At 39.8% G+C, this 13,908-nt stretch overlaps 1 protein-coding gene across 1 annotated transcript; it reads left to right on the top strand.

The window, feature by feature from the left end:
* The first annotated feature begins 10,849 nt into the window (after window positions 1-10,849).
* LOC109858838 lies at window positions 10,850-13,325 on the top strand. Its single transcript, XM_020436487.1, has 6 exons — window positions 10,850-11,115; window positions 11,992-12,189; window positions 12,355-12,477; window positions 12,565-12,573; window positions 12,701-12,874; window positions 13,212-13,325. Exons 1-6 carry the CDS (start codon window positions 10,933-10,935, stop codon window positions 13,323-13,325), a joined length of 801 nt encoding a protein of 266 aa, XP_020292076.1. The 5' UTR covers window positions 10,850-10,932.
* The last annotated feature ends 583 nt before the right edge of the window (window positions 13,326-13,908 follow it).

The raw sequence follows: 13,908 nt of genomic DNA, 5'->3' as shown, positions 1-13,908 counted from the left end.
CGTCGAGTGGCGACTGTCGTTTCTTCCAACGTTCAGTCTGCCTCCGGCCTGTCCCTTCCCCCTCTTCAGCTGCCGGGAACCGACTACGCACACTTCACGGATTTATGCTATTACCGCACTGTGTGTTTCACCCCCTACGGGGGGAGCCGCTACGCATCTCCACTTCTCCGCATCCACCCCCGGTTGGTTCTTCTTCTCTTTTCAATTTTCACTGCCGCGCCTTGTCCGTAGGCAATGCGAAAAGAAATTTTGACGGTCACGCCGTCAAAAACACGAAACAAAGCGGGAGGATTTTTTAATCAATCAATTCTCGTCGCTTAATTGTTAAAGAGATACGTGTCCGGTACCGAGTGAAATTTTTATTACTTCGCGCTGCAATACATATCTGTAAATAAATTCGCGACTTTGCGTATAATTTTTGGAACAAAAAAACCAAATGGTAAAACTTATTTTTTTTTTTTTTTTTTTTTTATGTCCGTCCAGATCAAAAAATTTTCTCGAACCGTGCGGCGGTCTCTCTCTCCCTCTCTTGAATTTGCGCGCGATTTCGAGCAAGAAATAAATCAACCGAGAAAAACCAACCTGACGGGCGCGTATTAACGTCTCTCTCCGTCGAGGCTCTCCCGCGCGTTTCGGAGAGAGGGTTTAAAGCCGACTCCGTTATCGCGCGTCCCCGAAACTGCTGCGAGCGATCCCGGGAGGGATCTTCTTCTCGTTCTCTGATCCCGTCTGACGCGCGGACGATCCGCTTCGGGCTCCGATCCTGGGGGGCTCGGTTGGCGCGCAATGCCGGCAAACGCGATGTGGGACGGTTGAAGAAGGAGGATAGGGGTGATAGCAGAGAGTGGAGACGCGGGATATAACAGTAGGTCCTTATCGGAGGTCGCGCATGACGAGACAAGCTAATTGTGTTATCAGTGCGCAACGGACGCGTTGCAGCAATCCCGTCGCAGCATCGCTCGCTCTCACAAGCTCTCTCTCTCTCTCTGGCGCGCCCTTGCATAGCGTGTGCTTGTGTTTTCCAAACGGTGCGACAGACGCATCTAAGCGCCGGTGCTAGTCCGCAACGAGCGCGCGTTACAATAAAATACGCAAACATCTGACATCTCTAGAGTTCCCTAGAGCCGTTATACCTGTGTATCGCTCTGAGTAGTAATAGTAACGCGTGGTTAACCGGAGCACACAATGAGTTACCTCTATTCGTCGTGCATTAATTTATTACAAAGTCAACGCAATACCACGCGCGCGGCATTTACAGCAGCGCGCGCGCTGTCATCTCGTTCGTTACAATCATTAAAATAATTGCAGGCGTCGACACGGTGCAATGAGCAGCGATAAGAAAGATATTGGCCGTCGACGAATATTATCGTTATTGCGTTACTCTGTTCCTAGCTAACGTAGTAGTGCAATAATGCGATCGGCCAGTAGATAAAAGTGTTGACGCTCGGTTTTGCTTCGAGGATGAAAAAAAAAATAAAAAAAAGAGCAGAGGGGAGAATCTCCTCGTTCCGTGTCTGATCTTAATTACGACGTGGCGTATGGACCGGATCTCCCTAGCCCGAGGTCCATTCGCCTCGCGGTATGAATATCGCATTAAGTCGCGCGCGAGCGAGAGATAGAGCTCTAGGCTCTAGAGGGGGTTAACCCCGGGAGAGAAACTACGAATTTAATAGAATAATAAATGGAGCGCGCGCCCGGTGTGTTTCGCTCGAGGCGTAAATCAATGCTCTCCCCCCCCCCCTAATAGCGATTCGTCTTGTATGATAATAAGTCAGATTGCTTGAAAATTATGTAGCGATCTCAATATATGAAAATTGGAAGGAACATTTTGACATCTCGTAGGTCCCCCTACGCGTCGATGTATAAATTTTATTTTAATTCCGTTGCGTGTACGTATGTGTGTGCGTGAGGTGTATATCCGTGTGGAAAGTCATTTGCCGCGAAGCGATTACTTACACTTATACACCGGGTCCGCAGTTAAATATTGTAGAATTTTCCTCGATTAGGATTAGTCAAATAAAAGACAGATTTGTTTGTTTAAAAAAAATATGACAGAGTTTAATTAATTAATTAAACTCGAAAGAGAGCTTGTGTGCGCGCACACGTGATAATTGTCAGCGATATCAAATCCGGAGCGCGTAATTTTTTTTTCGTCTTCTGTCGACGCGGATGCGAAGTTTTCTGTTTGCTCTTCACAGCGTTACATCTTTAATCGTTATCCGTTATTCCGATCTGTCGAAAGGCAATCGATAGATCGATTAAGGAAAACCGGAAAATAATTATCTTCAGGACGGGTTCCACAATCATTTCACGTCGTTGAGAATTCTCAACCGTTATGTACGAATATTCGAAAACGCGATACAACTAACAAAATTGCGTACAATATCAATTTCAGTTCCTACGGTACTTTTTACAGGGAATTTTGATTTCTCACACTAATTCAAGACGGCTTAGTTTTTTTTATTAAAAAACAAAAAAATGCTTATCCTTAAAACCGCTCCTGATTGAATAAAAAAAAAAAAATAAAACAATAACGTACGGCTCCAAGAGATGAGTCCTCGTGTTCTTTAAACGTACGAATTTTCATTAAGATAACCCGTGTGGTTTTTGAAAGAAAGCGAAATTTTTGAAGAAAGCGAATTTTTTTTCTTCAACTTTGACACTTTGTATCTTTGAAACCGGACGCATTTCGAACGCGCGCGTCAATACGAAGTATTCGTCTTGAATCGGTGTGAGGGGAATCGCTTCTTAAAATCTCTTTCGAAGTACTTAACCACCACCCTGTATATAACCACCACCTTGCTTTTTCAAGAGTTTCTTGATTGCGAATAGAATGCAGTGTTAATGCCAATTTGTTTTTTTCTTCGAAGTAAACGGAGTCGGGGAAACGGAAACACCTTCACCAGCTTGCGGAATGTATCCCGCGAGGAAAACCCATATAGGTCTGTAGGAGTAACACCTAAATTAATAATCGCGCTTTACCGTCGGTAATTACACTCGGCGGCAGCTCGCATTTATGGGAGACGGTGACTGCGGAGGTAAAGCGCAGCGAGAGGAGAGAGAGAGAGAGAGACTTGTATGTAATTACGCATTCCCGCGTGTAGCAAGCGCGCGCGCGCGGTCAAGCTCTCTTGGTACACATTTGCCATAAATGAATCTCGCCATAATGAAACGCGCAAGGCGCGATATGTGTACTCGCGTGGAGAACAGAAAAAAAAAATCTCACCGAGCTTATGAATTTTATTCCCGCGTGTGTTAGTTCAATTCTCATCTTCTCGCGAACTCTCTTCTCAAAGTCAAGTCGAAAACCTACACCGAAAAAATTATATTCTTATAAGTAGAAGATTTTATACTTAAAAAATCTTCTTAAAGATTTTAGATGATATTTATCTGAAATTAAGAATATATTCTTTATTTAAGAATATATTCTTAATTTAAGAATATAGTCTTTTTCGATAGTGAGATATATATGTTTTTCTATATAGAGGCTTTTTATATTCTAATCAGTATATATTCTTATCAATATTACTATTTAGAGGATTTTCCTCTTAAAATAAGAAACTCTTCTTGGCGCCTATTTTAGTATAAAATATACTTAAAGTAAGTGGGATATCCTCAAAACAAGAATACAATTTTTTCGGTGTACGGAAACTGCGCGTACACGCGACGAGGAGTTCGTTGATCATCACTTAGGACGTATGGAAACGTCATCGGATATTTATGTAGAGATTACGTAGAGAGAGATATACGCGCGTACGACTCCGATACATCTCCCCCGTAATGAACTCGCTGCGGCACGACGAGTACACGCGCCGCGCGTGTAACGCGCATCGCTCCGTTATCCGAGGGTGCGAGAGACAGATCGAACTGTTCTCGAGCAATCCTCTCTCTGTGATGTGTTACAGGTTCAATGCATTAGTTTGCCTAAAAGGTTTGCGCCATCAGTCTCTAAACGCCTCCCTTTGTCGTTCGCCCACCGCGCTTCCCCGTCATCGCCCTCTCGCTCGAATCGCGGAGCGATCTCTCTGTTTTCTCTCTGATCTCTCTCCTCCGCTCGCGCTGCCAGCAGTTTGTTCGCGCGAACAAACATCCTCCGGGGGGGGCAAAAAGAGGGCAAACACACACACCCCCTCCCCCTTATAATATATAGTATAGTAGTGTGGCACGCACGTGTGTGCGCGCGCGTGGTCGATGCTCGCGTGTAAATCAAGTGCTGCGTTGCATCAGTGGAATTCACGATGGGTTAGTGCGGCGTGTTAATTCACGCTAATGGACAGGTTATGAAAGTTTAATTGTCGGTGGTTGGGGGCGCACACTGCGCACACAAGAGAATGAGATGCAAGGGGAATTGTGCGGGGAAGCTGGCGTTGTTCACCGCGTTTTTGAAGAAATTTTTTATTTTTTTACTAACAAGATATGTATAAGGCCTTATACGAGGCCATTCTCAAAATGTTTTGAGTAGAAACTGTACGTGTATACACCGAAAAAATTGTATTCCTGTTTTGAGGATATCCCACTTACTTTAAGTATATTTTATACTAAAATAGGCGCCAAGAAGAGTTTCTTATTTTAAGAGGAAAATCCTCTAAATAGTAATATTGATAATAATATATACTGATTAGAATATAAAAAGCCTCTATAGAAAAACATATATATCTCACTATCGAAAAAGACTATATTCTTAAATTAAGAATATATTCTTAAATAAAGAAATATATTCTTATAACCTTTTCGCTCCGGGACTGGTCCATATATGGACCAGCAAGAAAAGCGAACGTAATAGATGTTTATAAGGTCAATTTAATGCACTAAATTTAGGAAAAAAATTGAAAAAAATCCTGGTTACTTCTTTGACCTTCAAAATTAACTTTGAAGGGGGGGGGTAGCAGGTTATTATTAACTTTTTCAGCTAAAATGCGAGGTCAATTTTAAAGGAAAAATCCTCGGAGCGAAAAGGTTAATTTCAGAAGAATATCATCTAAAATCTTTAAGAAGATTTTTTAAGTATAAAATCTTCTACTTACGAGAATATAATTTTTTCGGTGTATATATACATACACATGTATAACGAATTCAACTTGTAAATTTTTGACAAGTGAGTGTTTTTTGAGTTGAAAACTCAATTCTCAAAATCATACGGGATGCCGGATTTGCATCTCACATACGACAGATCCCGTATACCTCCCTAACTAATTTTTAAAAACTTTGCGAAAAAAACTCCTCGGCCAGGAGTCGAACCTGGAATCTCCGGCTTTCCGTGCCGTCGCCTTCCCTGTTAGGCGTTATTTTTATTTTTTGTTTTTTTGTTCTCGCGAGCGAAACAATAAATTGTTAACAATAGTTGTTGCGAGAGAGGGAGAGAAACGAGTGTACACAAATTGCTCTTACGTCTTTCCGCGAGCGAATTATATGAAGTATAGTCGGGACGTATAAAGAAATTTCTCAGGTAACCAGTTATTATAACGCTGAACGACGACGCGCGGTCGCAACCGGTTGAAATGTGTTGATAAATATATCGCTGAGATGTCTGCCACAGAGAGAAACGAACGTTGCGCAACGTGCTTTCTACTACTCTCGCACAGTTTCATGTTATCGATCGACCTTTAATGCGCCGCGCGGAGTCAACCAGCTGCTTCGCGATTAGCGATCGCGATTTCGCGCACGTTGCAAATTGTGCCCGCAACCGTATACCGTTCTTTTTGTCCCTCTCTCTCTCTCTCTCGACGATTCGGTCGCGCGCTTTAGATATTGATTAATATATTACGCAAATCAAAGCAGAGAATCGCGCGTCTTCGAGACAACAAATCCGTTGCTCGTATTATTTTTTTCACAGCGAGGTGATTGTAGTTCGATTGATCAAACGCGTCCGGATCGACGCACACACGCGGAGCTCTTGTGCCTCATCTCACGTATCACGTACTTTCCACCGACAACGAGATGAAAAAAAAAAAAAAAAAAACTAAACTTAAACTCGAGAGTAGTTTTTTTTTGTCTCTTTTATAAAATATTTCCCCGTCTTTGTATTTAGTTCCTCTTCACACTTGTAGCGTGAAAAACAAAATTGTGAGAAACAATGTGATTACATTATTACATATTCAATGATTTGATAAACCGCTGAATTTTTTTTTTGTTTTTTACTGTCATTCCGAAAGTTTCCGAAAATTCACCGATGCACACCGAGAGCAAAATGAGAAAGAAAGACAGAAAGCGCGGTTTAAAAAATTTTTTTTTTCTTTTTCTCGGCAGTTTGCCGTGTACTCAAATAACGCAATACTCGGTTTGTGTGCAAGCAAATGGACGTTCCCATTCCGGCTGCATTTGTAATTAATGAAGAGACGCACGGCGCCGATAAAAAAAAAAAAAAAAAAACAGGACGGACGCTGCGTGGACGCTGAGATTGCGACCCAACTATTTAGAAGAGATACGCGCGTAGGTAGCTACGTACGTATATACACGCGCGAGAAGAGGTGTATCTATCTCTCATTTGCATCCCTCCTCGCGAGAATAGGAGGCAGCTGGCGGTTGTTGGTCAGCCGGCGCTTGGTCAGAGCGTCGCCGCTCTTGCTCTCTTCATCTCGTTCCACCGACCAAGAAATTCCTAGACAGTGGAGGCTCTGTGCGTCTCTCGACGTTTCTGCACGGTTTCACCGCTCAGGATTTCCTGTTTCCTGCATCTCGCGGATGCACGACTCCAACGGGGCGCTCCAACGTCGCTTATAACAGCAGCAATAACGCGTTCGCGCCCGCGAACCCACCACTCTCTCTCTCTCGTCTCTCTGATGCGTCACGTCTAAGTGTGACCACGCAAAAGTGTGTAAACTCACGGCGCAACACGACGACGATAATAATAAAATTCATATCGAACGCATACTTGGCTAATTAAATGTTCCTCGGTGACGACGATCTTTGCCGCCACACATCGCGCGTCCTTGTGTTTCTATTTAAAAAAAAATATATATTCACACTTTTATCGTCTCTTTCACATTTTTATCATCTTCCACACGTACACACATCCGTCACTCGAACACAAAATACGTGTGCACACAAAGCGGTCGGTATACCTGCCATTTTTTCCTTACATTGCAATTCTCTCGCACAGGCACGTTCGATCGAGTATGGTTGAACGAACGACCTTAGAAGAACACAATGTGAATCTTTTAACAGTTTGTATTACACATATTTAAATTTAGAATCTTCTTTTCATTTTTTTTTTTTTTTTTTTTTTTTCAATAATTTTTTCCAAATTGCTACGATTTTTTTTCCGAACGTGAGAAAATGCGCGATCTCGATCTTTATATTTGCAACAACGTGAGGACACAATGTAGGATTTTATTTTGTACAATTTACGATCTTATAGAGTATTTATTTTATAATGCGACACACACACACACACACAAAAGGCATACTCGTGACAGCATTGACTCGTGAATCGTTTTTAATTCTCGATCCATACAAGTTCAGAAAACCTGGGACAGAGGAAAAAGAAAGAGGACCTCTTTGTCCGAAGATCTGATGGAATAAATAATCGTTTTATACGATTATATTATTTACGAATGTGTGCGCGCGCGTGTGACTATAAATTGAAGTGAAAACTGTAGGGACAACACTATATATTTACCTAATATTTTATATCTCGTAGCAACAAGATAAAAAAAAAAAAAAAAAACGAGCGAAATTAAATGAGAGTATTAACACGCACAAGATCTGATTTCTCGTACCTCTCCGTGTTCATAAAGATTCTATTCAGCACTATGCTCCTTTGATTCTAGCTTGCGCTTCTTATTCTACGATGGTAATTAATAAACGAATTAATAAATTACTTGGCGCTGTACGCGCGCGCACGCACGCACACACAGGAATTTCATCTTCCACGATCGAATTCCTTCAATCTCGCTCATGTTGAGTTCGAGAAATTGTGAATTCAAGAATGTCGCGCGTTCGCGATAGTGAGCAACACATCGCAACTGATCCACTTTGGTATAATGTATATATATATATATTACGAAAGAGAATCTCATTTGTACACAATGAAATAAAAAAAGTTGACGAATAAAACGCGTCACAATGAGTTTTTTAACGTTTTATTTGGTTTTTTTTTTTTTTTTTTTACATCTCTTTGCTACTTGAGAGAGAGAGAGAGAGACTTAGTTGCAATATATATGTTTCTTCGGAGAAGAAACGCAATTTTTCGCCGACAAAGAGTCTAGTGTGTATCGCAGCAAATACCGTCAAACAGCGGGCGGCGCGCGCTTAATAACTGCGGCCCCGCTATAAAGCAATAAGTAATCACGCCGTCGCTGGTTAACTGGGTTAACGGCGGCGGCGACGACGTTGAGAGATATGAAAACGTGATCGAAAATGGAACGGTTCACCGGCCGCGAGCGCATACCGGAAGTGCAATTTCGCGGAGCGGCGGCGACGACGACGACGAGGAGATGGCGGCGCAGGAGCCACCGAAAATAACCCCGTGTCGACGACGAAACACTCAGTCAAGACGCTCTATGAGAAAGGGTCGCTTAACTCGTTAGCAAGCTTTTGTTCGACAAAAAAAAAAAAAACTGACTCAAGGTTGAACCGAAATGTACTTTTATTGCCCCCCCCCCCGACGAGTTCGCGCAAATGCGACTCTGAACGCTCTTGTTTCGAGCTTGTGCATCATTTGTAAATGTTTTTTTTTTTTTTTTTTTTAAGTTAAAACATTGCACTCTCTTTGTTTCTTCACGCGTCTTACGTTGTTTTTTTTCTCAAAGGAAAATTATTATTTTGTATTTAATAATATCTTCTTCTGTGCGTGTGTGCGCATCTTATACAAGACTTTTATCACTTCACGCGCGCGTTTCTGTTTCTTCTCATTGACTCGTATTTTATGAAGGAAGAGACGTAAACCACTCTTTTTCGCCATTATATCTCAATGTATATGAAGAAATACTGATCAAAATTGTGTTAAAAGAAAAAAAGACCTTGAGAAGGATTTTCTTTCTCTCTTACACGTGAAAATAACTAAGTTCTTAATTTCCGCGTTAAAAAAAAAAAAAAAAAAATACGCAGAATTGACTGATTCATCGTGCAAACTCTTTTTTTTTTTTGTTTTGTTTTGTTTGCACCCAACGCCACGTTTATTGTTACATGCTGTTTTGCACCAACGCGTGTATGCAAAACAACTCAAGCCGTCAAACTTTTATCACACAAAGAACCGAACAATCTGGATTTTAGATCTGCAACGACTAATTGATTGTTAAAACGTGACCGGAAGTAGAACAAATTGTTTTATCAGAAAAAAAACAAATATTCTGGCGTGTCTTCGCCATTTGCTCAAATAAAAGTTTTCGATGTTTCAAACATGTCTCTTCGGATTGTTTATGCGAAAAAAACAAGGAGTCACATCCTTCCAATCGCATAATATTTACTTTGTGTATCGCACAATGCGAAAAGAAATCTTTGATTCTACTTTCTAAATGTTTTTTTTTTTTTTTTTTTTACATAATTGTTTTACTTCTTACACTACTTCTTGTGTTCTCGAAGAAAAAGCGAGGTGTACAATTACTATCGGTGTTTTACACTTTTTTTTAATGAAATCGATGGAGCGAAGTGACGTAACGGACAGTTATTTAAGAGCCACTGAGTTTAGACAAACGGTTTTTTTTTTGCCTCTTTTGCGCGCGCGACAATAAGAAAATAAATTTCACTTGCAAAATATTGATTTCTTCCCCTCGTGCGGCGTCTTCCTACTCGCCGATATGTCTCGTCGATTACCGCGAGATTTATCGAATCGGTAATAGTGGTAAAAGAAGCAAATCGGATTTTTCTGCTCGATTGCACCGTCAAGGTCGTCTGGGGCGACTGTGGAGAAAGGATTGAAGGCGCCATTCGGAAGATGCAATTACACGGGGCATCCACGTGTTTTTCCCTTGAAAATCATTGAGACACAACTACAAGAAGATGATAACTTAAATGAAAAAACAAAAAAAAAAAAAAAGATTCGCGCTCTTGAAGATCCCAGCGTGTTGCGTAAAACGCGTGATCTTATAAAATAATAATGTTAAAGCGTGAATAAAGACGGAAACAATAAATTATTTCTTGAATTTGTTATTGCGTGCAGCGCGCACGTTTGAAATTTTGAATCGATTATTAAAATAGAGACCGTAGTAGTGTAAATTTTTTTCATTTTATTTGAACGCGCGCACAAAAACGAATCAGAAATAACGAACAAATGACGTCAAGTGTATCACTCGTAACATATATATATATATATATATATCTGTCTCGCATCAGTCTCGATTTTCACATATGAGAATCATTCGATATATCATCGGAAGAGATCAACATTAGATATTTTAGGAACTTGCTTTCGGCAATAGTGTGTGTTATAGCCAGCTATCTTCTTCTGTAATTTATCATCGCGTCTCGCCATTCTCTTACTGGTAGTACAACTAGTAGTGTGTGTGTGAACGTTCTATTGGAAAAGTTCCAAAATGTATTTTATAATTTTGCGCATGTGCGTCCCGTCAGATCCCGCGAAACTTTCTTCTCGAAGTTATCGGAGATGTCGCGCGTTACAATGTAATTTCTGAAATTACAGTTTTTTTTTTTTTTTTTTTTTTGGTGTGAAAATTACACACGAGAAGATACGCAGCTGTATCGCGTGTTTGAATTTGCAAATATAAGTTTAAACAATTCGAGAGCCAAAAGCGCAAACTCAGACGCGCTGTGATTTACATTCCTCTCTCTCTGTCTCTTATCAATTTCCGATTCCTAACGGAAACAGGTGAGACAATCCGCTAATCAGTTGGTTTCGCGTGTCACATCTCGCTCGTTCATTCATTTGTCAAAACATTTGGAGATTCGCGTGTGCTTCGTGTTTAGGTTAAAAAATCTGCGTGGAAATCTAAGGCGCGATTTGAACGAATAATAATTAAAAAAAAAAAAAGCTTAATGGAAGCGAGTTCTTCCAGAAATAGAGAATCGATTGGCGCGAGTGAGGAAACCGCGTTGGAACTTCGTAAATTGCGAGAAGCTGCCAAACATGCGGCTATTTATCACAATCACGAGAGCAAGTTTCAGAGAAGGACAGATCTTTCGCATGTCGTGCACGCCGGTCTACACTGTGTCCAATTTGTAAGAAATTGACATGATGAAAAATTTCTTTCAACTGTGAGCACAGACGTGAATTAATCATCTCTGTCTCTCTTTCTCTCTCACTCTCTTTCTCTCTCTCTCTTTCTCTCTTATGTGTATGAAAAACGTTTATTCTTTCCACGATCTATCTTTCTTATCTGGCAAAAAACCACGACACGTAATAATTCAAGATATAGCATCGCTATCTTTTTACGTGCCGTATTCCAGACGACACGGGACGAAACAACTTTATACCTGAGGTAATGCAAACGAGCAGCGACCCAGTTTTTTTCGGCCCGGATTACTTTGTCGTCGCGCAGTGATTCAGTAACGATCTCGCGAATCATCACGCGACACCGATAATTTTTGTTATGTCATCCGATATGACATGCGTCAGAGACACGCATCAAAAATGCGTTTTATATATATATAATACATATGTGCGCACATATATATATATATATATACATATATATGTGTATATAAACATGCGTGTCAAGCACGTGTGCTTCGCGAATTTTAATCGTTTCGGACAGAAAAAAAAAGGCCGACGTTCCGCGGTGTTCGATTACTCGCGTGTTCTCTACTATATTATTTTTCAGCTGACAGTTTTTGTCACGAATTAGTCGAAACCTGCTAAAACCATTGTTGACATAATAAAGCGCGATCATAATTCTGAGTTAGCGAAAATTGACGAGAAACGTGCGCAAAATTGCTTTTACAACAAATTTCTTTTTTTTTTTTTATTACATCTCGCCGCGCACAAGTTAGAGATAAGAGAGTTCAAGTTTCTTTATATAATTTTATCTTTTTTTTTTTTTTTTCATTGCTTTCACATCAGACATCTAGAAATTTATTATATGTATCTTTTTGTAGGTGGTTGCGTCGGCCATTGAAATTTTTCATCACGTGCATCATTATGTGAACGAAAGAGCGCGCGAAGAGGACGATACGATCCCAGAATTGCCGGAGGAAAGAAATCCCATTTTCTTCGTGTATCCTATTTGCATGTTGGCGAGCCTTGTTCTCGCGATCCTTTGGCTTGTTAAGAAACTACACTACAGACCTTTGATAGTGAGTCCGTTTCCCCTCCCCCCCCCCCCCCAAAGAATATTCTTATAAATAATCACGCGAGACGTGTGTTCAGTTATTTATCTGATAACAAGTGCTATAAATATTTATTTATGTACATATGTATGAGATGACAAATACGGTGGCGACGAAAATAAATTTTGTAAGCCTCTCGTAGCGTGCACGACCGGGGCTATTCTGATGCTTGTGACGGGAATAATGGAGATGAGACATGCCGATATTTACATTGACATTACCGAATTTACCGATGAGGAAATATTGGAGCATCCCGTATTTATTCACAATTTTGTGATGTGTATATTGTCGATATTTGTCATGACTCTGTATTTGGTTCAAGCTTGGGTTCTCTTCGATCAGTGGCAGTGGGTGTGTGTGTGTTACGATTTATAAACTTGAAAATTCAATCTTCGTTTTTTTTGTTTTTTAATTGCGTGTCTTCTCTTATTTATTTTATTAAATAACTTAAAAAAAAAAAACCTGTTTGCAATTTTAGATTCGACGAGAATCAGCAAGTTCAACGGATATTACGCAAAGTTCTGACTCTAGTGTGGATACCGACGTAACTGAAGATTCTATTATTGAAGAAAAGATCGATAGACTCGGGCAGACTGTAGAACTGGCACCAATTCCTACTTTGAGAGATTTATCCGTTCCCTCTGCGATTGTTGTAAGAGAGCGACAATTTGTCGATTTATTCACTAGTTTACTAATGTTTTAACACAAGTAGACTTTTTTTGTTTCTCGTAAATAAAAAAAAAAACAATTTTTCTCTCGAAAATGATCGTGTGTGATTGATTTTACTTCTGAAATTATATTGAATAATCAGTACAACATAGGTATCTTCTTCAAACGTGGATATTTTTCAAAAAGATATGCAAATATTTGCATATCTTCCGAGTGTGTTAAAATATTTTTTTCAACATATGGGAAGATGTTATTTGAAAACAAAGAGTTCTAAAATTTTATCAACAACATACGAACATATATATTTCACTTCTTTTTAGGAAATAGATGAGGAACCACGTCTCTATTGTTGTTTCGTCGACTGCTACAATTATATTAGAACAAAACTGGAAAGTAAACCAAAACACGAGTTCCAAGTAGTGCACGTTATGTAACATTCTCAAAAAAAAAAAAAAAAAACGATAAAAATTTGCATCGATTTAATTATTTTAATCGCACAAACGGGAAAAAATATAACGATCGCCGGTACGGCAGTTGTTTGAACACTCTGTTTCACCGCGATGTTTCTCTCCCAGATTTGATAGCCTTTGCGCCATCTTGAAGAGACTGTTAAATGCCAGTGAGTAAAATGCTGTTTAAGCTCTGCGAATAAAACAGTTAATTAATAACAAGCAGTTTATAAAATATACGCGTGCATTTTCATTAGACATTTTTTGATTATTAAAATGTATTTTTAATCTGTTCGCGCGATTGTGAATAAATTGTTAGATATTTAATATTTATTTATAGTAAGCAATATATATTAATCTACTTTTGCAACAAAAATTATCAAGTTTATTATGCAGACTCTCGTAAATAAAGAAAACTTTTTAATTCTATAAGTATACTATTAATTTTACATCTCTATTTATGTAAAGGAGTAAATTTGTAGCCTTACGTGACCGATCACATTCTACAGTGAGTGTATCGAATTTATGGAGGATCTCGCGAAAAGTCGTATCGTAAGTAAGCGGGCGA

The sequence above is a fragment of the Pseudomyrmex gracilis genome, unplaced genomic scaffold (genome assembly GCF_002006095.1).
Source record: "Pseudomyrmex gracilis isolate BER0280 unplaced genomic scaffold, ASM200609v1 scaffold_226, whole genome shotgun sequence".
In the NCBI taxonomy this organism is placed as follows: Eukaryota; Metazoa; Arthropoda; class Insecta; order Hymenoptera; family Formicidae; genus Pseudomyrmex; species Pseudomyrmex gracilis.
This window is presented reverse-complemented; position numbering and strand designations above follow the sequence as displayed.